The sequence below is a fragment of the Pezoporus flaviventris genome, unplaced genomic scaffold, assembly GCF_033815535.1.
Source record: "Pezoporus flaviventris isolate CSIRO_AGI_PZ_B2104156 unplaced genomic scaffold, CSIRO_AGI_Pfla_v1 ptg000213l, whole genome shotgun sequence".
In the NCBI taxonomy this organism is placed as follows: Eukaryota; Metazoa; Chordata; class Aves; order Psittaciformes; family Psittacidae; genus Pezoporus; species Pezoporus flaviventris.
Window position 1 is genome coordinate 3648978 of NW_026892761.1, and position 24553 is coordinate 3673530.

The following is a 24553-nucleotide window of genomic DNA, read 5'->3' on the forward strand; positions in this document are numbered from 1 at the left end:
ATAAGGATCAGTTGCAGCACCAATACTGAGCACCCTAAAATGACACATTAATATAAGCCTCCTTCACAACTGTTACAGCATCACAATGGAAAGCACTGCTCATCAATCACTGTAATAAAGGAATACCTTTGTTGAAAATAATTCAAAGAGCATGAAACCCTTTCTGAGTGCCACAAGGGTCAATTCTTCATCAAGAACCTCAAGATGATTTCAATTTCCAGCTTCCAATTTAAGAGCCAGAGTCCAAAAGCAACATGAAAACGAGTATTTACTGGCATACAGTTCTTTAAGGAATGCTCATTTTTGTGTTCCTTCCATTCAGGGATAAAGACCATGACAGTAACATTCAAAACTGCACAAGGAAGTACCACCGATAGGATCTTACTTGGTAAACAGCAGCTGTGATGGGTGATGTCATGTGTTAAACCATCTCCTACATTTTGATGTCACAAGCATGTAATTATATAGCAATAACCACACCTTAGCAGCCTTAGTACTTAATTGGAAAGTCTGACAGTCATATACACACACACACACATATATATACATATATATATATATTATTGAGGTCATTAAACTGAAGTCTAGCTTCAGTCAATCCACAACAAAATATTTCTGATTTTAAAACAGCATTTCTAACCACATACTAACTTGTTTGGGAACCTGTTACAGTACAAGGAGATGGAAAAGGCAAGTACTGTTGGGCAAAATAGCTTTTAGTAGTTTGTCTGATGAAGCTGGAAAACCAGATAAGCTTTCTGGTACACTTACCCTCCCCCAGAAAGGTGATAAGCATACTCAACATGAGAAACAGCATCACATTTAATAGGCACTTCAATAAGATAAACACACCTAAATGTAAATGCAAACCTTCACAACAGGAATAGTCAAATGGTTCATAAGGGAATAGTTATGAAAAACGTTACTGGAATTACATTGTACCTGAAACCTTGCAAATCCTATCAAATGTTCGTTGGTTTTTATCCACACAAGTCTCTCTGTTTCTCCATGATTCAGAGTTGTTTTGCCCTGTTCCTATTCAGCACAATGGGGAATTTAGATTCAGGCATATGTATTATTTATGGACAACAATCAGTAAATGTCAGTTCAAACAAGTGTCTCGCACACAAACAACAACAATTAAATCCCTACTCCAGAAAATTAAGATACAGCAGAAGTATAAAGTCTGCTTTATTAGAGTGCACCTGGTTACTTTAACGCCCCCCCCCCCCCCCCCAACCCACAACCAACCAACCAACCCAAAACCATCACTACAGTTCAAAGACAGATAATCACTAGATTTCCAACTATACTTTCAACCTTCAGTATCAGCTGGCTTGTCTACAAGCCCATTGAGAAAGTTTTCAAAGCTGTTTCTCAATGAAGTTCTACATATTATAGTTCTGTATAGTTCTAAGCATTATAGTGAAGAACTATCCAGAGAATGTACTTCACAAAGTACTGATCTGGAATAAAAACAGTTGACTGAAATGATCTGTTGTAGTTTTTCTAAGTTACAGAAAGAACCTTCCTCCAGCTGCCATTAAAGCCTTGAACTAACTTGCAAAATCGAGTAGGTAAGTTTTACTTACAGGACAGTGGCAGAAAGCCACTGGGAATGAGGATAAAAATAGGGATTTGAAAGGGGATAGGAGACCACACACAGAAATAAGATGTCATAAATTAGCTTAATCAAAAGACCCAACTATATCTGTTAAGGGCTACTTTTAAGTCTTAAATTTTCACAGTCAAACACTTAAATTGGGTGCCCACATTAATCTATTTCAAGAGCTTAAAGAAAAGTGACTTGCCAGTAACTCTAGTTCTCTTGGCCTTCTTCTTCTTCCACATCCTGCAAGTGAAACAAGTCCCCACAGACTACGCTTTGCACCAGCCTAGGAGGGAGATGAGCAGCACCCGGTCCTATGAGTCATGTACAGAGACACAAGACCTCCCCTTTCATACAGTCAGCAACTTCCTTAAAGGCTAATTAAGCTCTGTCACTCAGCCAGGAATCAAAACAGCCCAGCACTGCGAACCTCCAGACCGAAAAAGGACATAAGCAGTAGGGATAAATCCACTGAAGTGTAGGTAGTCAGTGAAGCAAGAGGCAAATGTTTTCTTTGCCAGAAATTACCACCCTCCACTTTCTCAAACAAGTCCATGTTCACAACACACGGATGAGGCATCCTGGCCTTTCACAGAGCCACAGCACTTAAAGGTTATGACAGAATCCACGGATCCCATTTGATTCAGACATTATGAAAACAGAAATCTGGCAGCAGATACCTCACTTCCTCCTCCCCAAGTGAAAGCAATAAAGTGAACAACAGCCAAGCAACAGGAAACAGGACAACATCCTCACCAACACACCAGGCTGCGTGAACCTGGCACAGAACATGATTTCCATGGACCTGCAGGTCAATACTTTCAAAAGCAAAACTAAACTATTCATGTTTGTCAAAACCAATTACCTTGGTAACTGGCCAAGCACTTTTCTATTCTGTGGCAATCCTTCCACAAAGCATTTTGGCAAGCAGATATCTGACAGAACTAATGAAAGATACAGTTCTGACAGAGCAGAACCTGATGGCACGGTCTTTAAGAAGTCTGCAATGAGATTAATGAACCCAAGGTGACACAGACTGGAGGCAGTGATCAAAGATGTGCGCTCCCCATCTCAAATGCAATTTCAAGGAATCTGAAATTCAAAGGATCAACCACTTCATCTGATCCAGTCTCAGAGAAAACTACCTCCGGCATCTCAGAAAAAAGCAGAATTAACCGAGACCACAGGTAACATTCCCAAGGGATTCCCAAGGGGAGTACTCATTCATGAAGTAAGGATGTCAAGTGTCCAACTAATCAGCAATGTTAATAACCTCTGCAGAGAAACTTCTCTCCATGGAAGCTCTTTACCAGTCACTAACTCAATTCATCACCCATGTAAATGTGCAGGATGGACTGTGTTAGAAGTGTAGTCATCATCTAGTCAGGGCCAAACCATGTGCCAGGAGGATGACTCCCAGCCACACAGCATGTAATTCCATCACGTGAGCATGTCTTCTGGATGTGACGGGGACAGTGTCAGAAGCAGGAAACTTCCAGGCGAAGAGATAAAATCCACCGCAACAAAACCCAGGGGTCTCCTTAGGACAGATCCATCTTCTAGAAGTGGATGCCATCAGTTAATAACTACAGAAAAGCTGCGGCTTCCTCAAGGAAGGAGGATCCATTAGATCCTAAAAATTTCAGCAAAGCACTGTCTGAAAGACACACAGCCCATGGTGCTAACAGGAGCAAAGAGTTGCTACAGGCATCGCCACTTCAGGAACGTGAACGCAGAAAGACCTACTTACAGTTGGTTTTAATGTTCACATCACATTTATATGACTTGGACAAGACACAGCTACAAAGAACTGGGCCTCAACTTTATTAGGTTTGTGCAAGTAATCCTTCAAACTGTCATCAGCTTCTAAAGCATCCAGCTGGAGAAAGAGACTGAGCACCTGTCTTTAAAGCCAGTCCTGAGGGAGGCAGAATCTGAAACCAACTATTCCAAACTTAGTGTTCCTCTTAAACCTGTGGGACACACTCCAGGGCAACATATATAAAGGAGAAAAGTTCAAGCTCATTTAGTTCCTGTAGTGGCTGCTGCAGACCAAACTCCTCAGAAGAGGGCTGTGTATAGGCTGTGTCTCTGCCTATAGAGACACCAGTTATTCTTGTGCTTAGAAACTTCCCTCCTGCCATCACACTCCTCCCTGTGGAAGACTGAGATTAGGACAGGACAAGGAGCACTCAGAACTGATGTACAACATCCACTTTTGAGCAGAGCCAGCCAAGACTGCCAGGTACAAGAACAGCTCACACACAATAGCTCAGAAGTCATTACCACCCAGAGCAGTCGCAAGGGGAATCAACCTTCTGAGGTCGAGGACAGGGAAAAAGAGGAGGAAAGATGACAAAACCAGAGTGTTCAAATGCAGATGATTCAAGCACCGAGTGCTGTGTATTTCTGCAGCAAGAGACAAAGGAATACATCAACATCAAAGGTGTACACACAGACCTCAGAGCCATGTTTCTGTTCACCTTTTTCAGTGGGAAAAAGGCCTAGTACATTTACAGCTGTGGTCCTGAGCTCTCAGAATTGAAACATTAAGACATACAGGAACAATACACTGTGTTCAAGATTTGTACAGTACAATGATTTGATTTCACAGCTGGATTAGGAGCAGCAGCCCCCATCACTCCCAGCATGAATGCAATGCAAACATCCTTATCTGCTCTGTGACATACTTGTGACAAGTCCTATCTAGCCCACTGTCAGTCACACTGCTTCACCCAGCTTCCTCTGTTTACTCCTCATCATATGAATCTCCAACCGACCATGCCTAAGTCTACCTTACCACTTGTATCTTCCATGCTACTTCCACTCCTTCAGCTTTCATGCTTCCCATTATACTCTTTGTATTCCCATGATTCTACATTAAGCAGTCTACACTCACCACAGCCAGCACTTCTCATTTCACCTCTATTAGAGGACTTCTGAGGAAACATTTAAGTGGAAAACTTTAAACTTGTTTGAGATCTTTGACAGGATTTCTTTTTTATTATTAAAACACTTTGAGCATTTTATTTCACCATCAGAACCATATCATAAATAACCATTCATCCTTATTAGTTCAAAGAAAGTTCCATTTGATACACTGCTCAAGTGTGAAGTGATTCATGTTTGCTTTCCTAGAAACAGCAGTGGATTGCAAAGGCTTTTGGCTCCCTTTTACATACTGTAAAAGCATACTTTTACAGTAATTTCTTCCTGACCAGAAAAACATTTTCTACTTCAATTCTTCAGGATAAGTTTTCCATTAAAAGAAAGAAATGAATAAAATAACAACAAAAATAATCCATGGAAGACATTTCACCTTTCAAAAGGTCTTAAAATTATTACTTCTCAAGCTGCTATTAAATCACCTGCATTTTACAGAAAATGAAAGCTAGACTTGGCCTCTAAAGGACTGCTATAAATTGATAGCCAGCACTAAGCTTTAATCAAAAACCCCCACCTCGTTTCCAAGTCTGAACCTGAATTATACTCCTTCCTTTCTTCTATTCAGAAAATAGCACTGCAAGTTCCACCAGCAGCAGTTTACTTTTTATTTATTCATTAACAGCAATATGTTAGCAAGACACTAGCAGCTCCTCAGCACACACACAATGCAGTCTGTGGCTGGCACTGTGCCTGTCACTCACCCGTAACGGCATCATAAAACTCTTCTTCACTATTCATCCTTCAGTGTGAAATCGCTGTGCAGCCACTCCAGCTTCCTCTAATGCATCGTTGGACTTGATTTAGAGATGAAGTATCTGTGTGCTGTCCAAGTCTTCTTTTGCAAATACCCAGCTGCTGTAGAAGATCTATTTGACAAGACAGGAAAGCAGAATTAGCAACTTCCACATTTCTGATGTGCACAAACACACACATTTGACAAATACTAATTTTCCTGTTTCTTCCCATGGTAAAAGATGGGTTTTTGCATTCATAACTAAACTGCCTTCTTTGTTATCAAAGTCATTCTGAAGACAAATACTACCTACCACAAGAACAGCTGATGTATTATACCACACTCCTCTCTCTGAATACATCATATACATTACTGTAAAACATCCTATTTACTGTAAGGTAATTTCAGGCAAGTACAGCCAGAAGGAGCTGAAGGAAGAAAAAGACAGCTGGCAGAACAAAACTTCTCTTCAGCAGGAGGATGAGCCCTTCTGCATCCTTAACCAAGAAAGCTGGGAACAAAGAAGAGAACCTGACATCTCGGAATCTCAATGTTGCATAGAAACACTGGGCCTCACTGTACATAATGCAATCAGCAGCCAGTGACCATCACAGAAGCTTTGTCAGGCTACTGCTGCGAATCCTTGAGACAACTGGAGATGTTCCTCTTTAGAGGGAGAGTGTAAAGAAACAACAGATTTCCTCAGTGAAACCAAGCAAACTGCAAGTAACTTACAGATTGATGAAGCATTCCAGCTTTATGGACAGACTACAGGAGATTTTTTCCAGATGGCTGGCAATGGTGTAACAAACATTTTTACTTCACCCAATTTTAGTCTAAGGAGAATAACGAGGAAATCTAGTTTCCACACTTTCAAATGTTCACCAGGTACCAATGACAAGCCAAGTGCACGATGATAAACGACAGCATGGCAATGCTATCAATATCTCCTCCCAAACAACCTCAATCTGTCAGCCTCAATTTTTTATGACCCTTGAAGATCCCACTGCTTTTGTGACAGTAATTTTTCCAGAGTAATTATAACTTGCACAATTGCATTCCAGTCAAGAGAAACAAAGCCAGAAGCACACTCTACACCTAGTAGAAGAGCTCATCATGTTTGAAGCCAATTCCTTCCTCCTCTCTGTAAGATACTGAACTGCACAATTCCTCCTGTGTTTCAAGTCTTTTTACCTCACTGCCCAGAACAAAAGCTTTTTGAATGCCTCACACATATACATTCCTTCCAATTCTCCATTCAGGAGGAGGAACTAAAATAGCCCATTTTGGAACTCAGATATCCAAGTCAATGAATGTAGCATTCGCCTACGTCTGTCAAGACAGGGCATTTCAGTTTGCCGCTTTTCCCTTGGGAACTCCCTACTTCCCTGCCACTACAGGATTTTATATCAACCTCGGCACCATAGTGAGTATCTGAGCTTCAACAATTTCTTATTTACAAGTCCTCATCTCCACAAGGACAAAACTTTATGCATCTGCTTTTCTTGACTGTTGCTGCAGCGCTGTTGCAATTGCTCTCAGCTGGATGATAGTTTCCTTCCTTTTTCCTGTGCTGTTCTCCAGTCAGAGACCTTTAAACCTTCAACTTTCTTGCTCATCAGCCACAAGTTTCTGACTTCCTTTTGCCAAAGTGCTGCACTCTTCTAGGCCAGGATGCAACAGCTCGAAACATTAACAAGCCAGATGTGAAAGGGAGAAATCCTCTTAACAACAGTTGGCTCCAGAGCAGCAGCTAGCTCACGTATCTGGGTGAACTGAACAGCAGAACTGATAACATCATTCTAAATCTGTACTGGAAGTACAAGTCAGTGCACCTATCCTTGTGTTATCTTGCCCAGCAGAAGCCAGTCCCTGACTCTATAAGAAAAATGCTTGTTCATACCAAAGCTGCTGTCAGCCTTGGAGTTTCTCCAAACTTCCCAGCCCTACCAGCAATATTATCTGGAAGTCTCTCTTCCAAGGTCTCCAAATATGTCCTATCATTGCAGAAAATCTGTCCTTGAGGATGCAACTATGTAAACCTTTATAGCAGGGGAGGAAAGAGGGAATCCAAAGAATACTATTGCAACAAGAAACAGGAACCTCTCAGGACAACTGCTGACCCCAGAAGCAATTATCAGTGCACTGGAATGAATCCACTCCTTTGCCAAAAATGAAGTTTACATTAGAAGGCTTCCTTAATCCTCCAAGGTACTGTATCTTTGAAGACAGGCTGAGAAAGTTGGGGCTGTTCAGCCTGGAGAAGAGAAGGCTGCATGGAGACCTCATAGCAGCCTTCCAGTATCTGAAGGGGGTTATAGAGATGCTGGGGAAGGACTCTTTATTAGGGACTGTAGTGATAGGACAAGAGGTAACGGGTTAAAACTTAAACAGGGGAAGTTTAGATTGGATATAAGGAAGAAGTTCTTTCCTGTTAGGGTGGTGAGGCAGGGGGGTTGGAACTGGATGATCTTAAGGTCCTTTCCAACCCAAACCATTCTATGATTCTATTCAAAGATGCAAGACGCTTCAGGTTTCAACTGGCTGCAAATACTGCATCCTTTTAGCAAGAGAGCAGCCAATAATTCCAGAAGGAAACTTGATTTCACACAAGACACTGCCCTCTCATGACCAGTGCTACAATTCCCTCACTTTCACCATGTTTTCTTGCCTCTTCCCTTTTTATTGAAGCTCCTGCAGCAGGACTAGCCTATTGCTGCACACAGCTCATGCAATGGGATTCTGGTCTGAAACAGCCTTGTATGTACCTGCAACACATAAAAAGGAGCTAGTTCAAAATCCACCCCTGCTCAGGCTCAGTTCAAATGCAAAGAGCACAAGTCCTCAGGCTCCCTACCCAAACACAGCCACCTCGCATATCAGCTTGCAAGCTCCAGAGATGCTTTGTAACAGCAGCTCTGGTATGCTGTAGTTTTGTATAGAAGGCACTAAGACATAAAAAGTATGATTTAAAAGATTGCCAGTTATTATTAAGAGCCTTGGAGTAAACCAGGTCACAAAGATGAAGACCAGCTTCTCTGCTCCCCTCTCCTGCACGCTAATAGCTGCATTACAAAAGGCCTTGTGAAGCGGAACTACATCCCACAGAATGCAGTTGCACTACAAAGGCAATGAAGCTTTCCTCTGAAAACACAAGTACAAATGGAGGAACTAGAATCAAAGACTTGAGTTAACTGAACGCCAGAGTTACCCTGTGCTCTCCTGATAGGCACCTCACACCACAATTTAAGCTCATTCTATTTGAAAGTTCAGTCATATCCCTGTAAGTTATATACAAGCTTTGTAACCATTACCTAAATTACAAAATAATCATGGAGGTCACTTTAAATAACAATCACAAATTGTCCTAAGATGCTAGAAGCGCTTGTAAAAGGACAAAGTAATATATTTTGCATCAGTTACACTAGGAATAACGTAACACTCAGATCACTTCTTTTACATTCAGTTCTTTTATTTAGAAGTTACTATGAATTTGCATGTAGCTGAAGACACAATAACAGCGTTTAGCTTTCATGAGCCAAAAAGCACGGATTAAGTCCTTTCCTCTTGCTAAGAGGAACAGCAAAAAGTTACTCTCAATTAGGCTGAAATGCCAGAAGACGAAAACATCCTGTTTGCTTCATATTCAGCATTTGTAATCTGCATTTCCTCCCCATGTCCATGATGTACCCAGAAAAACTCACTTACACACTGGCAATTGCAGTTAACAGCTCTTACCAAAATTGCCTTTCAAGGAAGGGTGCCTTCAGGAGCTTAGGACCAGCTGCCATCAGCTGTATTGTCACTGATGGCAAAGAGAGACTTTAGAGAAACCATTTAACAAATAACAGGAAAAAGCTGCAAATGGAGGCCTCGTAAGAGAACTGGAAATTCACAGTTTAAGGATGACAACACAGCACTGGCTACAAGCAGCCCAGATTTTGTGGTTTACAAGATAAGCAACAAAGCTCATCTCTTTCCTCAGATTTGAAGGCTAGGCATTGGTATATACTAATTGGATTTGTTACAGGATTTGTGTGCATGGATTCAAACTGCCATATCTGGGTTTATTTTTGTAATAGCTTGATCTCCTACAGGAAAGATGCTAGTTTTGAAGCTCAAGCTGAAAGACAACAGATAAAAACATCAAATCCGTCTAATACCCATCACAAGAGTCCAACTTCAACGTCGGCTGGTAAATCTATACTGCAGGCTCTATTCTCTTATATTTTGCCCTGAGAAACTCTCTGTGTTTGGCTGCCCAGAATATTCACAATATGATTTTGCTCTTGGAAATAAATTTTAAAGTGAGTGGCAAAGCAATTAACAGAAAAGAACAACGCTGAACAGAGCTTACTGAAGCGAGTCTTGAACAAGTTATTTGGGCAGAACCCAGTTTTTCTAGTCATTTTGCTTATTTTCATGCCAATGCCTCCAATATACAAAACCAGACCAGCAAGAGAATTTGAAGTGAAAAACTTGTAAAAGCTTCTGGTATCATCTATTCAAAGGACTACCTTTGGTTCCTCTGAAACAAGCTTTGCACCTTCGTGATATAAAACCATCCACAAACGGGTTAAACAAGACATTATGCTTTCCACTAGCACAACTCAGAAATGCAGATAGCAATGCTGCAATAGAAACGCAGTGTTGTACCAAACAAGAACCCCAAAGCCTGAACAGGTAAGGGATGGAAATACAAGTAACTACTACTGACACAGGCAAGAAGTCTGTCTTGCACTTTTGTTATTAAAAGGTCTCCCTAGTGCTATACAACTAATCAAAAGTGGGTTACTCATTAAAACTCCTTTAAATTCCCATAATTTACCGGAAAAGGTTCACACATTCCTGTATGACTGATGACCATGGACAGTCCTCTCCTTAAAGGACATGGGGATGTTTTGCAAAGGACAAAACAAAGAACGCAGCTGTAATGAATACTGCAGGAACACAATGAAAACCTGCACTGCATCCATAGCACACCTTGAAACAGGTTCTGCAGCAAGGAGGAATTACTAAGACTGACATACAGCTTTCCAGAGGTACATTTGCTACAGATAGAGAGAACAAACAGAAAGGGCTGTCCCTAAACACACACAGCACACCAATGGTCACAAAACATACCAAGGCAGATCCCAAGATGCTCACCCTCAGGAGATAACATGCTTCTGTCAGTGATCTTCACATCCTCAATGCAGAGTGTAACTATTCCTACCACCTACACCACAGTCCCATGATGAAGGAAGAACAAAGTCATACTGTAGCTGCCAGTCACCTGGTTATGAATATGTCAAACAAAGTGTTGTGTCAAGCACTGCGTTGAACACAACGGGGACAGGTATCAGGTGATGCGTCACCTCTTCTGGTAACAGGCTTTGCTTTCCAAAGCTTACCTCTATGCAGGTTGGAGGGTCAGGTACAAGCTCACAGTCCCCTTCAGCAAAAGGCACATGGAACTCTTTTCCAGAGATCCAGTGTCAGTAAGATCAGTTCCAGACTCTGCACATTCCACCTATTTTAAACCATTTCCACCCACTTGAATTTATTTTTAAAACCAGGACAACAAAAGTGCAAGACTCTGCAAATCACTTTAAAAGGTATCAATGTGTTCTGTGATCTGCATGCGAGCATCTATGTGTACCTGTTCTCTCCCCACCAGATGAGGCTGCAGAGATGACCTAGAATGGCTGTCCATAACATGCCTGCATTTGCTTACAGCTTTATCAAGTACTAAAAGTTGTAATTTCCTATGCTAACCTAACGCCACCATGCATGCTTGCTCCTTCTCCAATCCCATCTTCAACGTTAAAAATTAACAGCTAATTTCTGTATCTCCAAGACCCTGGGATCTTCAGAACTTACAATTAAAGTACCCCAAACATGAGTACCTGTTCAAAACAACCTGTATGAGCTCAAACATGCAATTACTATGACTTGGTTAATTCAACATAACTAGTTACTCCATACTGACTTGTTCTTCTATGTCGATCCTCCACAAAGACCCAACTGGTTAACCAAAAGTTGCTCCTCAAAAGAACCATTTCCATAGAGAGGTAAGCATTTATAGCTGGAGCAGCTTATTTGACTGGAATGCTGCTCAGCAAGCTCCATTTTGATGGCTGGCTGGCTGACTGACTATAGCTGCAGTGTTTTATTCCTCCAGCAGCTGAAATTTCACATCATGCAGCAATTCTGGAAAGCCACTGTTTGTCAACACCATCCTGCTCCTTTGTAAATCCTGGAATTTGTGCTCTGAAAGCATGTTCTAGCTCCAAGAGCCATCTATAAACCACTAGGTCACATTCATTATACAGACACTCTACTTGTGAGATCAAGGAGAAGTTAAGTCCAAGATCAGAAACAGTAAGCAGTCATGAAAATAAGCACAGACATTCACCAGCATGAGCAGTAAAGGTGTTGGAAGGTCAATGCACTGGAATTACAGCGCCACCAAAGAACTGATGAAGCAGCACATTCCTCAGCTTTTTAACAGGCCTAACAAGGTTTTGTTGGATGTGCACTTTCACAGCAGGTTTTAAACCAAATTCAGTTTATTCACTTGAAGGGAGAACACCTGCAAGCAAGAAAACAAAATAAAATAGAAATAGCATTGACAGGATTGAAAGTAGCTCCATACAAAGGAAAATTCACACCATGCCCTGTTTAATCCACCTAAAAAAATGTTAATAAAAAGCAGCATTTTCATTAGCTTCATTTCCTGCGTTCAGGATGCAGCTTCTGAGCAGAAAAGGACTCCAAAAGAGCCAGTAGAGGATCAAATATACCCACCCTTCACATTAACATCAAAAACAATAAGGAAAATGAAACAACCCAACAGTCTACAGCATGACTGGTGGAATAAGAGCCAAGCCCATGTTCTCTTGGGTTGCCAGCTGAAATAAAACATAGCTGCAGTACTTCAAGGGATAGAAATAAATAGCTTGAACTACAAGATAAATATTCATGTGGGTTTTGCTCCATACACATCTCCTGAAAGCATCAAACTGCAGTGTTTCATCTCTGAATGAAAGCTGCAGCAAGGATGAATCTTAACAGACCCATGAAATTAGGTTACACTGGAGCTAAAACATCTATAAAAATTAGCCAAGAAGTCAATTTAATTGGCAGTCCAGGTACCTGCTGTAATTATTATGCACTTAAAGTCTCTTCAGCCAGAGAACAGCTACACAAATGGCAGAATCCAGAAGCGGATTTTATTTACCAAGTTAGATTTGTTTCTTATTCCAGCGTTTGAAAGTAACAGCATCTCCCACCAAGATGCAAATGCTTTTGCTTCTGTTGTTTTTCTTTATTCTGTTTGGCTTCTTTCCCTTCCTTTAAGTGTCATTGCCTCTTCCCCTAGATTTCCTTGCTTTTGCCCTTTGAATTCTCTCCCACATCCCACGGGGCGGGGGGGAGCTATGTGGGTCTATCCACCCCAGAAGCAAAGCAGCAAAGCATCCTAAGCTGATAGTTTTGCTGACCTTTTTAAAGCACTTAACAGCAGTAGTGGCAGCAAACTGAGCATCTGAAAACTTAGCTCTGAACAAACAGATTTCTGGTAGGAAGAATCACATTCTATTCTCTCAGGAATACAGATTTTTGGTGATGCTTCACAAGAATTAGAGCCAACTGAAACACTCAGAGTCTGGTCTGCAACTGAGTTCAGGCAACAGAATGTGTTTCTGCACCAGAACCACAATACTTGTCCCACACTCTGAGTGCTGCCCCCAGCACAGAGCTACAGTGCTGCTATCAGAAGAATCACTTATTGAAGATACAAGCTGTCAAAATAAAACTGGAGAGAAGATACCCCCATAGTTTAGTGCTCAGATACCTACAGAACCAATGGCTAACTCCAGCCTCACTGCAGCCAAAAATTCCATAGCTAAGGACACTGCCTCACAGAACTAATACCCAACCTAGCAAACAAACAGACCAAGAAAACTTGATTCCAGCAGATTCATATTTTCTGATGCAAAACAATCCACTAAAATCCCCACAGAATTCTGCAAATATGCTCCTTTTTTAACATTCCATGAATATTTGAGACATTTTTCCACCTGACAGCATCTACTGTAGCATTCTTCAGACTTTGTAGCCTTCCCTTGGGAACGATTTCATTGCCCACAACTGTAAAAAAACACTAAATTCTGGTTTACATGCCTGCTCCACATGATGCATGATGTGAGGCTTGATCACGACTGATAAACCAGCTCATTTCTAACCACACTGTCACGAAAATCAGTAATTCAATACTGCATTGTAAAACCTCTGACTCTTAGCAGCTACCTGAGGATTTGTTTTATCTTATTTCTAAGTGACATGGTGGGAAGTAATCAATAACTCCAAGCACAGTGGCTTTGGACTCAAGTGTCAGTACATGTCTAATTAACCATTTATGAACACTTCTCTTTGAACCAAAACTTCCTTTGAAGGTGAAATTAAGTATGCTTGAATCTCTCCCATCATAATATAACCACCTTACAAATTGATCACTGGAGAAAATTACAGCATGTAACATCAGTGGAGAAAACCCCTAGAATGGTAAAAACAGGTACAGTTTTAAGTTTATAGATCTTCTTACTCAGAGACACTGTTAAAGCTCTGTCTCTGTGGCCCCATTTTCTCCAGGCATGTGTAATTTCACATTTATTCTTTACAAGGTATCTTACAAATCATTTTTATGGAGACTCTTAAACTATTATGGCAGCAGTCCTATTGCAAATGAAGCAGGAGGACAACACTTGACTAACCCAGTGTAAAGCCCTAAGGCAGAAGAAACCGTATTTTTATGCCTACCACTGATTCCTCACACACTGACGCTCTGCAGCACATGCACACAGCTGGCACATTGTTTGTTAGAGAGTTTAAAGATGGTACCACAAGTTAAAAAAAGCTTTAGAAAGAGTTTTTACTGTGGTTGAATTCCCTTTAAAGCTACATTTATAGTAGATACGCAATGGATTCCAGTGTAAGGGTGTTACTATGTTTGCTGTTGTCAGTATATATACATATTTCAATAAACTTTTGACTTCTGAAAACAGGACAAATATATCCAAATAGTTTTTTAATGAAGAATCCACACAGCTATCTGCCTGAGTAACATTAACTCAGATAATAAAACAGCTGCACAGCACTTAGAACTCTGTTTAAGACAAAATAAGACCATGTAAATAAAGTTATTTGCATCTCTAAAGATGCATAGCTTTTTGTTTCGCTATTAAACAACTGTTCAACACAACTGATGTGCAAAATCTAGAGAGAACATACAAGGGGGAGAGGTTTTGCCCTTCTAACAAGGTTCTAATTTCATCCCCTCAACAAACGCACTGCTAATGGCCCGTTACAAACAGGCTGATGAGCCAGCCTCTCTGCAGCCTCAACACGTACAGGCTTCGTAACTGAGAGTTATTGGAAGGATTCTCATTCTCACTCAGTCCATGGGCACATCAGGACTCCACCTCAGTGCCTGCAGCTGGTTAGGTCTGAAGTGAGTGACATGAACCATAGACACCTCCAAATTTAAACTCTCATCGTATCATTATTACTTTGAAACTATCACCAGAACCAAACCCCAGTGAAATCTATTAACAAATTCTTTTGGGAGCCCTAAAGCAAAATTACTCTGAAGAGTAGAAATAATGCTAGCAAAAAGATAATGAAGTTATCCATTCATGAAGACATGCTTCTTGACAAGTATCATAAGCATGCAGCCTTCTTTGTAATACCCCAAAGGTTCTTTCCCTCCCAGCAGCCACAACCTTACCAACTCAAGAGCACAGGAAAGGAACTGAACTCAAACAGAAATGCCACAGACCAAGATTTCCATTCAGTTTCATGTCAACCACAGAGGTTACATGTCCCATAGAGCAATATACAGTTTAAGTTTGGGATCATGAAACCAAGAGGGACAAGATTAAAAGGTCCAGATGTATTTCTGCAGCTGCAGGAACAATTCACCTTTTGTGCCTGCTCCCACCACATTCATAAACCACCATGGGAAGACAACACTGTCCAGCCTCCTGCATTTCCTGCATGAAGAGCTTCTGTAATTTACCAAGAGTCTGTCTCATTAAATTATGTGCATAATTAAACATACTGAAATAATCTAAAGGATCTGTCTAGACTGGTGAATGGATTTCCAATTGTAACTGTATTTAAAAGAAAATAAAACAAGTTTAAGTAAGTTCGGTCTATTCTTGTAACTTATTAACCTTGAAAATTAAGACATTATCTTTGCGCAGTGAATGAAGTTGTTGAAGAGAACCACTGAAAGTAATGGTATGTCACATTTGACATGTTCTATTCACTCACTGCTCTCATGCAACTTGCTGTTACAAGCATTTAAGAATACAAAGTAAATCACTATCACCATACAGTCTTCTCCGTTGTAAATATTAGGGGTTCAAGGATTGAAATAATACATACTTTAATTCCAAATTCTACAGTGTCTATATATCTACAGAATCCATACAATACATATTTCTTGCAACAGGAAACATCACAGTCCCGTATCTGGCAGATACAAGGTGACCAACTTGCTCATTGCTCTCGCTTTCCAACTTTGGTGACGATGTCCCTGTGACGAGTTACACAACCTCTGCAAAACCATTCAAGATGTTGAGCACTCCATGTTTAACACATTCTTTGCACACCTGATTTTGTGCATTTCTTCCACATAAGGTAAGAAAAGCAAGCGCTTAGTTATTTCACAGTGAACAGACTGAACACTGAGCACGTTAAAACATCCTATTAGTGCCAAATACAGACATTTCTTACATCTTCATGACTCAGGTGACAAAATCAATGCCAGCTTGTGAACAGAAGTTCTAGTTACCAAGCAGCATGATGTAACATTGCATTGTTCAAGGACAAGTTACTTCAAATACAAAACCTAATGAATTATCTGCTCCAAACCTCAGTGTACCTGCATATGAACCTCACTTTCAAACAACAGCAGCAATAAATCACCTGACTGGCAATACAAACAGCGATTTAAAAACACAGCCTTATCAAAGCACAAAAGCCTGGCTGGCTTGTGTTCCAGCCAGCACTAACAGAAAGCTAAGCTCTCCACCTTTGTTCTAGGTCAGCATGTGTGAAGTTCACAGGACAGAATTCACAAGAAGAAAGGCTTAAAGAAATGACAGTTTCAATCATAAAACCTTTCAGCTTAAGCAAGCACACACTGTAGAAAGCAGTAAGAATTAAAATTGATTTCAAGAAACCATCCAACAGTGAAAATCATCCTCTCTTCTCAGCTACCAAACCAGGTACATCTGCATAGGTGTTAGCAACCAAAGAACTCCATGCACCACACTGCTTTTCAGTACTGCAACAACTGATGCCTCTAACCTCTCTAGTCTTCAGCTACTCACAGGCACAGAGTTTGTTGTCTAATCATCATTTTTATACCTTGAAAGTGCATCTTCTGTTTGTAAGATTATCTTAGCAGGGCTGAGTAGTTTCGGAGGAAAATGGGATGCTCATTCCTGGACAGCAGATGTCTCAGTGTTTCCTTTGGAGCACTCCCTGAAGTGACAAGTTCATTACAAGGTGCTCTTGGTTCAGGAAAGCACCATTACGAACCACTCCTGATTTTTACCCTCGATTGCCCTCAACTTTCTACCACGTGGTCAAACATTTGCATGAGCTGACAACTATTTTAAGGAAAGTTCTGTTTACAGGGACTGAAAACCCAGAGAGTTACTCAGGGGAAAGTCACTGCTCACAACTTCTTGCTTCTGCGCTCGTTTAGCCAGTTCTCCTACTTCATCCCACGGTGCAGCGCTGTACGTTTGGAAGTTACCCAAGTCACTGCTTCCAGAACTTGCCCTGAGGTTTCACAAGTCCCAGAGCACACTGGTATAAAGTTAGTTAATACGATATATATGTGCTTGCCCCCAGATGTCAACTGGAGTTATAGAACTTTGGAAGATGAAGTTGGGATGGAGCAGATTTCTCTTGCATGCATAAGCTTTAAGAAAGAGTGGCACAGTAATGCTCATCTCCACTGCAGGCCCATGTCTCCGTTCTACTCTTTGAAATCTTAAATGAAGGCTATGTATTTTAATAGAGAAAATCCAAAGTAAATGAAAGCAGTATCTGCTTGCATGTAACATGCTCTCACAGATGCTTCTGAGGGGAAACAGGAGGCCATGGCAGATAAAAAACAGAAGTGATTTTGAACCCCCATGTTAAACTCAGCCCAGCAAGTGCTGCGGAGTAACAAACCACTTCCAGGAGGAGCCCTGAATCCAAACACACAGCACAAACATAATTAATACCCCAATTAAATAAATGGCAACATAACGTATACCTTTGTTACCATGCAGAAGTTCTGGTGGCATGTTATTTAAAAAAAAAAAGCCTTTTTCCTGCTATTTTCCCCATCTTGCTTGTCTCCCTTTCAGGAGCTCTGTAAGAGAAACATTGAGTAGGTAACTGAAGAACAAAAATAACCCAAACTCTAATAAACCCTGGCTGTTCGCTGTGCTTCAGCTGTGGCCTTAAAGGCCCCTTGAGGCTCCTGCACGGTGCTGAAGCTGAGCTCAACGCATCTATCTGGGGAACCGCGTGTCACAGGCTCCTCCGCCAAACCACTCAGCTCCAAAAGGCATCAGGAGGACACAAGAAACGAGAACTATCCCTCCGCCGGTGCTGCCAGAGCCCCGCTGCCCTGCAGCCCGCGCTTCGCACCGTCCTTCGGCCCCGCTGCCTCCCCCTGCCCGGCCCCACGGCTAACACAGTGGATCTGCCACTCAGCCCGGGGTCCCGCCACGGCTGAGGGAAGGTTCTCTGGATCCAACCCGCTACCGACTCAGCCGCACGGGCCTACGACCCGGCCCGGAGGAAGAGCGAACGGGCCAAGGATCCCGCTTCTACCGGGTACGGGCGCGAAGCGCTGAGGCAGCCGCGTTACCCTGGCCCGGTGACCGCCAGCGCCTCGCCTCGCTCCGCTCCACCGGGCCGGACCGAGCGGGCAGCCCGCGGCGCTGAGGAGAGCCGCCCGCGGCCCACCGGTGAGTGGACCCCCAGCCCCGCTGGGCTGGGCCGCGCCGGGCCCGGGCGGGGCTGGGGGCGGCGCTGCCGCCCCTCTCTCAGTGTGGGCAGCGCCGGGGCAGCGCCGCGGCAGCGCGGAGCCCCCCGAGGGCCGGGCCGGGCCCGGCCCGGCGGCATTACCTGACACCGCGCTCCCGCGACGGCCCCGCCACAACACCCTCCCACCCCAGCACCGCTGACACCGAGGCGGAAGTACGGTCCTCGCCGCGGCGGAGTGATGCGCCTCTCCGCCAATCGCAGAGCGCAGCCGCGCCCGCCGGCTGACGAAGAGACGAATCAGCTTCCCCTTTCACCTGCCCGGAGGCGGGGCGAATGCTAATGAAGCGCCGAGCCTCACAGCCCCGGGCCGCACCACTGCTGGGGAGACTGCTGGCCAATGGCGCGGCGGAGGGGGCGGGTCTATGCAGATGACAGCGGTACCGGCATTCCCCGCGGCGCTGGGACGCTGGACCGGGCGCGTTTCGGAGGGGACGGTGCAGCTTCTGTCATGCAAACGCACACGGTGATGCTGGAGACGTTATCGGCCGTTGTGCTTTGTGGGACGTTTGTACCATCAGCGAACTGCAGAGAGTGAGCTCGGCTCACCACGACTGCGTAGAACAAAGTGTCTTTATTAATAAGGTGTAAAAGGGTGGCTGTACTCCCGTCTCTCAATGTCGCGCTATGCCTGTGCTGGTGTGTGCAGTGTTTTGCTGTGCTCCAGTAGGATTTTAACCACTTTTGTGGGTTTATTCCACTGTTGTGGGTTTTTTCCATCACATTCTAGCGCTTTGAGGTACATCAGTGGTCACCCGTGGGTCACACAACACCACAGCTGGGTTTCCAGGCCATGCATTCACCCCAGTGACATCCTCCCTGCCCAGCTGCTGCTCTGAGCACGTTGATGGATGTGAGCAGGTTAATGGACATCTGGAAGTCCCACAAGGTCACCAAAGCCATGGGCTGATTGGAGCTGTTCCCAAGCAGAACCTGGCAGGTGCTGTGATTTGCCTCACCCTGAACTTGCACTTGTTGGTACACAACAGGTAACTGGAGGCAAGTTCGTAACAACCCCCTTGACGGTGATTACTGGCACGCTAAAGCAACCGAGAGGATTTGTAGATGCTGATGCGAGTGTAAGAACTGTGAGTCAGGAGTTTAAAACCTATTTGACTCATTTCTCCCGGATAACACCCGTTCTGCTCGTTTGATTTACCATTGCCTTTCTGAGCACAGACACTGCAGCTTCCTCCGTGACCAGAGAACTGAAACTCTTTTTCCATTGAAATGTCTCCATCCTTCCCTTTTCACACCTGAAAGCTTAGAGTCATACAATAAAATCATAATATCCCAGCCTGTTTGTGTTGGAAGGGACCTTAAAGCTCCTCCAGCTCCAACCCCTGCCACAGGCAGGGACACCTTCCACTAGAGCAGCTTGCTCCAAGCGCCTGTGTCCAACCTGGCCTTGAACACTGACAAGGATGGGGGAACCACAGCTTCTATGGGTGTCAGCCTGTGCCTCTGACTGGCTCTGAGGGTGTCTGTTGGTCCCTCTGGTTCCAGTCTTTCTACCCCCCGTGTTTCACCCCTGCATTCACCCATTCCCAAGTTGCAAGGCAGGTGTCATTACACTCATCTTTAGGGAATACAAATCTTTGGGAGTAGAGGATAATCTGTACAATTCCAAATCTGGCTTTAAGAGTTTCCCAGTTTGCCTGGATAAGTGATTCTTTCTTTTCCGGTAAGCCCTGATTCAGCAGCCCACTTCTGGATTGCTCAATGTCATAGACTCAACATTAAGAACAGAGCTTATTATTACAGCTTAAAAGCAAAGGCAACAACCAACAAGTAAGGATGAATATAAAGTATTCTCTGACTGAACAGGCCTTTGTCATGACTAAGGAGCTGCTCTGGAAGAGTTCTCCAAAAGCATTAAGAGAAATCCACTGATTACCTGACCAGGGAATATTGAATTTGTGCCGCTTTTCCAGGTGTGAATTGAAGATATGTTCATTCTGAGACTGCCACAAAACCCCTTCTCCCAGGCATTTCATGGGCATTCAAGCTAAATGCTCAAGCTTAGCAATAACAAGGCTCATGGACAATTTATTCCCTTGTTAGATACTATGGAACTACTCCCTAACAATGTAAACTCACAAAAACCCCAGGCTGGACTGGCAGAAGAATAGTTCTCTGTTTTTCTCCCTCCTGTGTTGGCAATGAGGGGATAAAACAGTTACTTTTTAAAGGAGCTGGCATGGAAAATTTTGCCTCACTGGCAGGAGTTTTGCAACGTTAAAGGCAATTAAAACGGGGCTTTACAGTGGGAAGTATTGAGCAATGGTCTTAGGCAGAGGTGTGACCATCAGCTCCACCTGTAATAAACCCCAATGCTTCTCTCCTGTGGAGCAACACAACCCGCTTAGAAAACTAACCCAAGGAAACCTTGTCGCTGCAGCAGATTTACAAAACCCAAATTGCAACAGAGTAAGGAAGGGCCGAATGGAAAACTGAACCCCAGTGATCCTGAGAGATAGAGATAATGCAGGAAATGTGGCACATCACAGCAAAAACACTGATTGTCTTTCACCAGTTGTATGTGGGCAGAGACAAATGCTGCTTCTCTCCTTCTCCAAAGGAGCCACTGGCCCAAGGCAGCTACTTCACTCCTAACATGTATGGGCTGACTCCTGGGAGCCAGGAACCACTTTGCAAAATGGGAAACATCCAAATAGACCTTGTTTTCCAGTATCTTCTCTTCCAATACCTAAAGGGGACCTACAAGAAACCTGGAGAAGGGCTTTGGACCAGGGCCTGTAGGGACAGGCCAAGGGGAGACTGAGATGAGCTCTTAGGCAGAAGCTCTTCCCTGTGAGGGTGCTGAGGCGCTGGCACAGGGTGCCCAGAGAAGCTGTGGCTGCCCCATCCCTGGCAGTGCTCAAGGCCAGGTGGGACACGGGCTTGGAGCAAGCTGCTCCAGTGGAAGGTGTCCCTGCCCGAGGCAGGGGTTGGAGCTGGGTGAGCTTTAAGGTCCTCTCATCCCAAACCACTCTGGGATTCTATGATTTGATTCTGTGGAAGATTCTATGAGATCTTCCACAATCGAAATAATAAACATTTCCTCCTCTATCCCATCTCAGCTCAAAAGCGAGGCATCCTGAAATCAATTGTGTATTTTGAGCTGCCAGCTCTAAGAAAGGGAATATATTGTGAAAGAACTCATGTCCCATAGATTATTTCAATATAAAAAAGACATTTAAAAAATCAGACATTGCTAACACTGATAAAACTTTAGTGAAAAAACATGGTAGTGCTGAAACCACACGAATTTTAACCAGAATCTTGAAGAAAAGAAATTCAAGAGAAAAAGGAATCCATAAATAATGAGGAACATGGCAAAAGCTGAATAAGTAGAAATAGCCAGTCTGTTAAAAGGCTGAATAAGCATGTTCTTTGTAGCAGCAAGGAAAGGAAAAGACACAACAGCCTGTATGCTCTGCTTCAGTGATAATTTCCCTGAGAGCTGCACCCATTCAGCCAGGGGTAGCTCAGGATCTGAGCCTCTTTTCTTCAATATAACATGAAGTTATACACTTGGTCAAGTTGGGAAAGCTCCAAAGCCAAGTGCTGAGTGTCCAAAGGGGCTTTCCACAGTGAGCAGAAAGCTGCCTATAAAACAAGCTTTCTCGTAAAGTGTCAATGTTCCCCTCAGCTGAATCCTGAATTCTTCTAATTCCAGATTCGACTTCTGGCACTGGAAAATCCCACTTCTGGAGCTGAGCTGAGATGAGCAGGAGCTTGTGCTCAGGATAAAAATAGTTGGGTGAAACTAGGTCACTTCCATATCCTGTCTCGCCCTCCCTGGGATGAAAATCCATGGTTTTCTTGCATCTCCATAGCAGGGAAGATGGGGATAGATCAGCTTTGACTCACAGCTTCGATCCCCCACACACTTGTATAGGGAAGCACCACAGTGGGATACTGCTGAGGGCTGGGTACCCAGGAGCTTCAGCTGCCTCTGTTTCAGGAGCAGATCTGAAGGCTCTCTTTTCCCAGTGCCCATGAACAATCACGCTGCCTCCAGTTGATCTGCCGGCAATCAATGATGCTTTATATCCTAATAGAGGTTTATCTGTCAAGCTTGGCCACAAGAGCGTCTTCGTTAGAATTAATTACAATGTCTGGCTTTAGCTACGTGGGAGGCAGCATCCAAGTTACCCTTGTACTCTTCAGACCAAATTTCTCTCTCTGGATGGCAGTACTTACATCAAAGGTTAACTCAATGGCTTGTACGCTTGCTTTCTGGAAATTTAAGTCAATAGAAGCTAATTATACTTCTTGATGCAAGATCAGAATTGACGTGTGAGTGGAATTTAACCTGAGTGCTTCCTTGGTAACTTAGCTTTGTCTCCAGGATCTCACCAGTCAGAAGCGGCTGGGTGGGATGGGTGTGCACGAGGCAGGTGAGAGGATGCTCCTCACAGCCCACGATAAAAGGGATATTTTCCTTTGGATATTCCCCGTACCAAGTCAGAAAGTCAGGTTTCCACTATTACTATTCTACTAATATGAAGGTATTACTGATGTTAGGTAAATTAACTTCATTAAGTTATTTACTGAATTAGGTACTATTAATTCAGTAGTGTGGTTTTTCCCTATTCCCTCTCCGTTTTGCTGGTTTTGTGGATGAAGAGACAGCAGAGGAGTGTTTCCTATGGCATGCACAGGTATTTTCCAAGTGTTCCTCATGACACATCTTCAACGTGCCCCACAGCACAAGGAAGAGCCACCGGGGTTGGCAGAGATCACAGCATGAGGACAACTGCCCCCACACGCAGGGTACCACCTCATCATGATGCAGCACGGAGCTGAAGCATCTACTGCCTCTGGGAATGGGCTCAGGTCAGTTCAGCCCTGCAATCTGGTATAAAATCCCTGGATTTTAACCCTACCACTTGTGGTTGCCAGCAAAAAGAAACCCAAAATGCCCCAAACCAAACCCCAGTGGGTACAGCAGACTTTAAGCTTTTTTTTTACTGATGCACTACAGATTGTTCCAAACCAATTCAGCTTTGTAAAATTAGCACCTTTGATCCAGCAAATATTTATATGCACATATCACTTGCTGGGACAGTCTCCTCTACTGAATGTAACAAAGTCCTGTTCACCAGTCCCTAGGCAACCACTAGAACAAAGTAATTAGTAACTACAAATTCACATATATAAATCCAAATGAGATCCAGGTTAATTTTGTGTCTTCCGTGCTTGAAAATTAGCACCTGAATGTTCCCCAAATTATACTCATTTACAGATTGGTTTTAAAAACAAGTATAAAAAGGGTCTCATCAGGAAATCACACAGAGACACACAAGAAGTCATAAAACAGATAGGACATTTGAGCATGAATAAAGAGAAAAAGGATCAGATCCTGTCCCAGATCCTGTCCCAGATGGAGTTGGGAAGTTTGGCTAGGGATCTGAAGCCTGCTATAGAAGCAATCCCGGACAGGCAGACAAACTAATGTGCCTCCCTCATCAGCTTCTGTGTCAGCTACAGCTGACTCTATTTACTTTTAGCCCAGAGGAGGAACTGGGAGCAGAAGGAAAAGAAAAACCCCCTTCATTAATATTCACAATGTCGTCTTACATGTCCAGCATCATTTTTGTCCAAGGGAACTCTTTCAGAAAATGAGAGAAAACAAGTGGTTAGGTGGAAGAATGGCCACCAGAAGTGCAGAAAGAACCCTGTCGTGGAGGAAGGAGCTGTATTACTCTGTGTATTAAGGTACCTTGAATCATTTTGATTACTGTGTGTATGTTTCCTAACAGAAAAGTAAGGTGGATTCAGCCTGGGCACAGCCAAAGAACAGCTTTTTACCCTAACTAAGCTAAATGTCAAATTAGACGTCTCTAATGATGAAGGCAGACTGGGTGAAATTGCAGCTGGCAAATAACAGTTCCCTCACCCTGATGGTGAAAGAAGCTTAAAGTCCCCCTTTTTCCCTGTTTCCCCACGAAATAAACAATGTCCTGAACCCAAAGCACAGCCCTGCTGCAGCCCAGGGCTCTGTGCTGGGGGTAGGTGTTCACCATGAGTGAAAACACAGCTTTGTAAAGACAGAACTCACCCCTGGGTGTCTGCCTGGCTGGGTTGGCGGTGCCGGCGTTTCCCAAGCTCCGAGCACGAACACCGGCATTCCCAGCCATCCGGGCCCGCATGCA

The 24553-nt window shown here is 43.4% G+C and overlaps 1 protein-coding gene across 3 annotated transcripts in view; it reads right to left on the reverse strand.

The window, feature by feature from the left end:
- The window catches only part of OSBPL2 (oxysterol binding protein like 2), a 34887-nt gene extending 16262 nt beyond the window's left edge, over nucleotides 1-18625 (reverse strand). Inside the window, exons 1-3 of one of the 3 annotated variants that reach the window (XM_061441838.1) lie at nucleotides 18474-18625; nucleotides 17611-17709; nucleotides 5257-5421 (exon numbers count right to left, since the gene is read on the reverse strand). In XM_061441838.1, the coding sequence (XP_061297822.1) occupies nucleotides 5257-5293 (37 nt within the window). In that variant the 5' untranslated portion in view covers nucleotides 5294-5421; nucleotides 17611-17709; nucleotides 18474-18625. Of the gene's footprint in view, nucleotides 1-5256; nucleotides 5422-11685; nucleotides 11851-17610; nucleotides 17710-18473 lie in introns of those variants that run through there. The other 2 variants (XM_061441839.1, XM_061441840.1) reach the window with 2 other exon arrangements.
- Between the last annotated feature and the right edge of the window lie 5928 nt (nucleotides 18626-24553).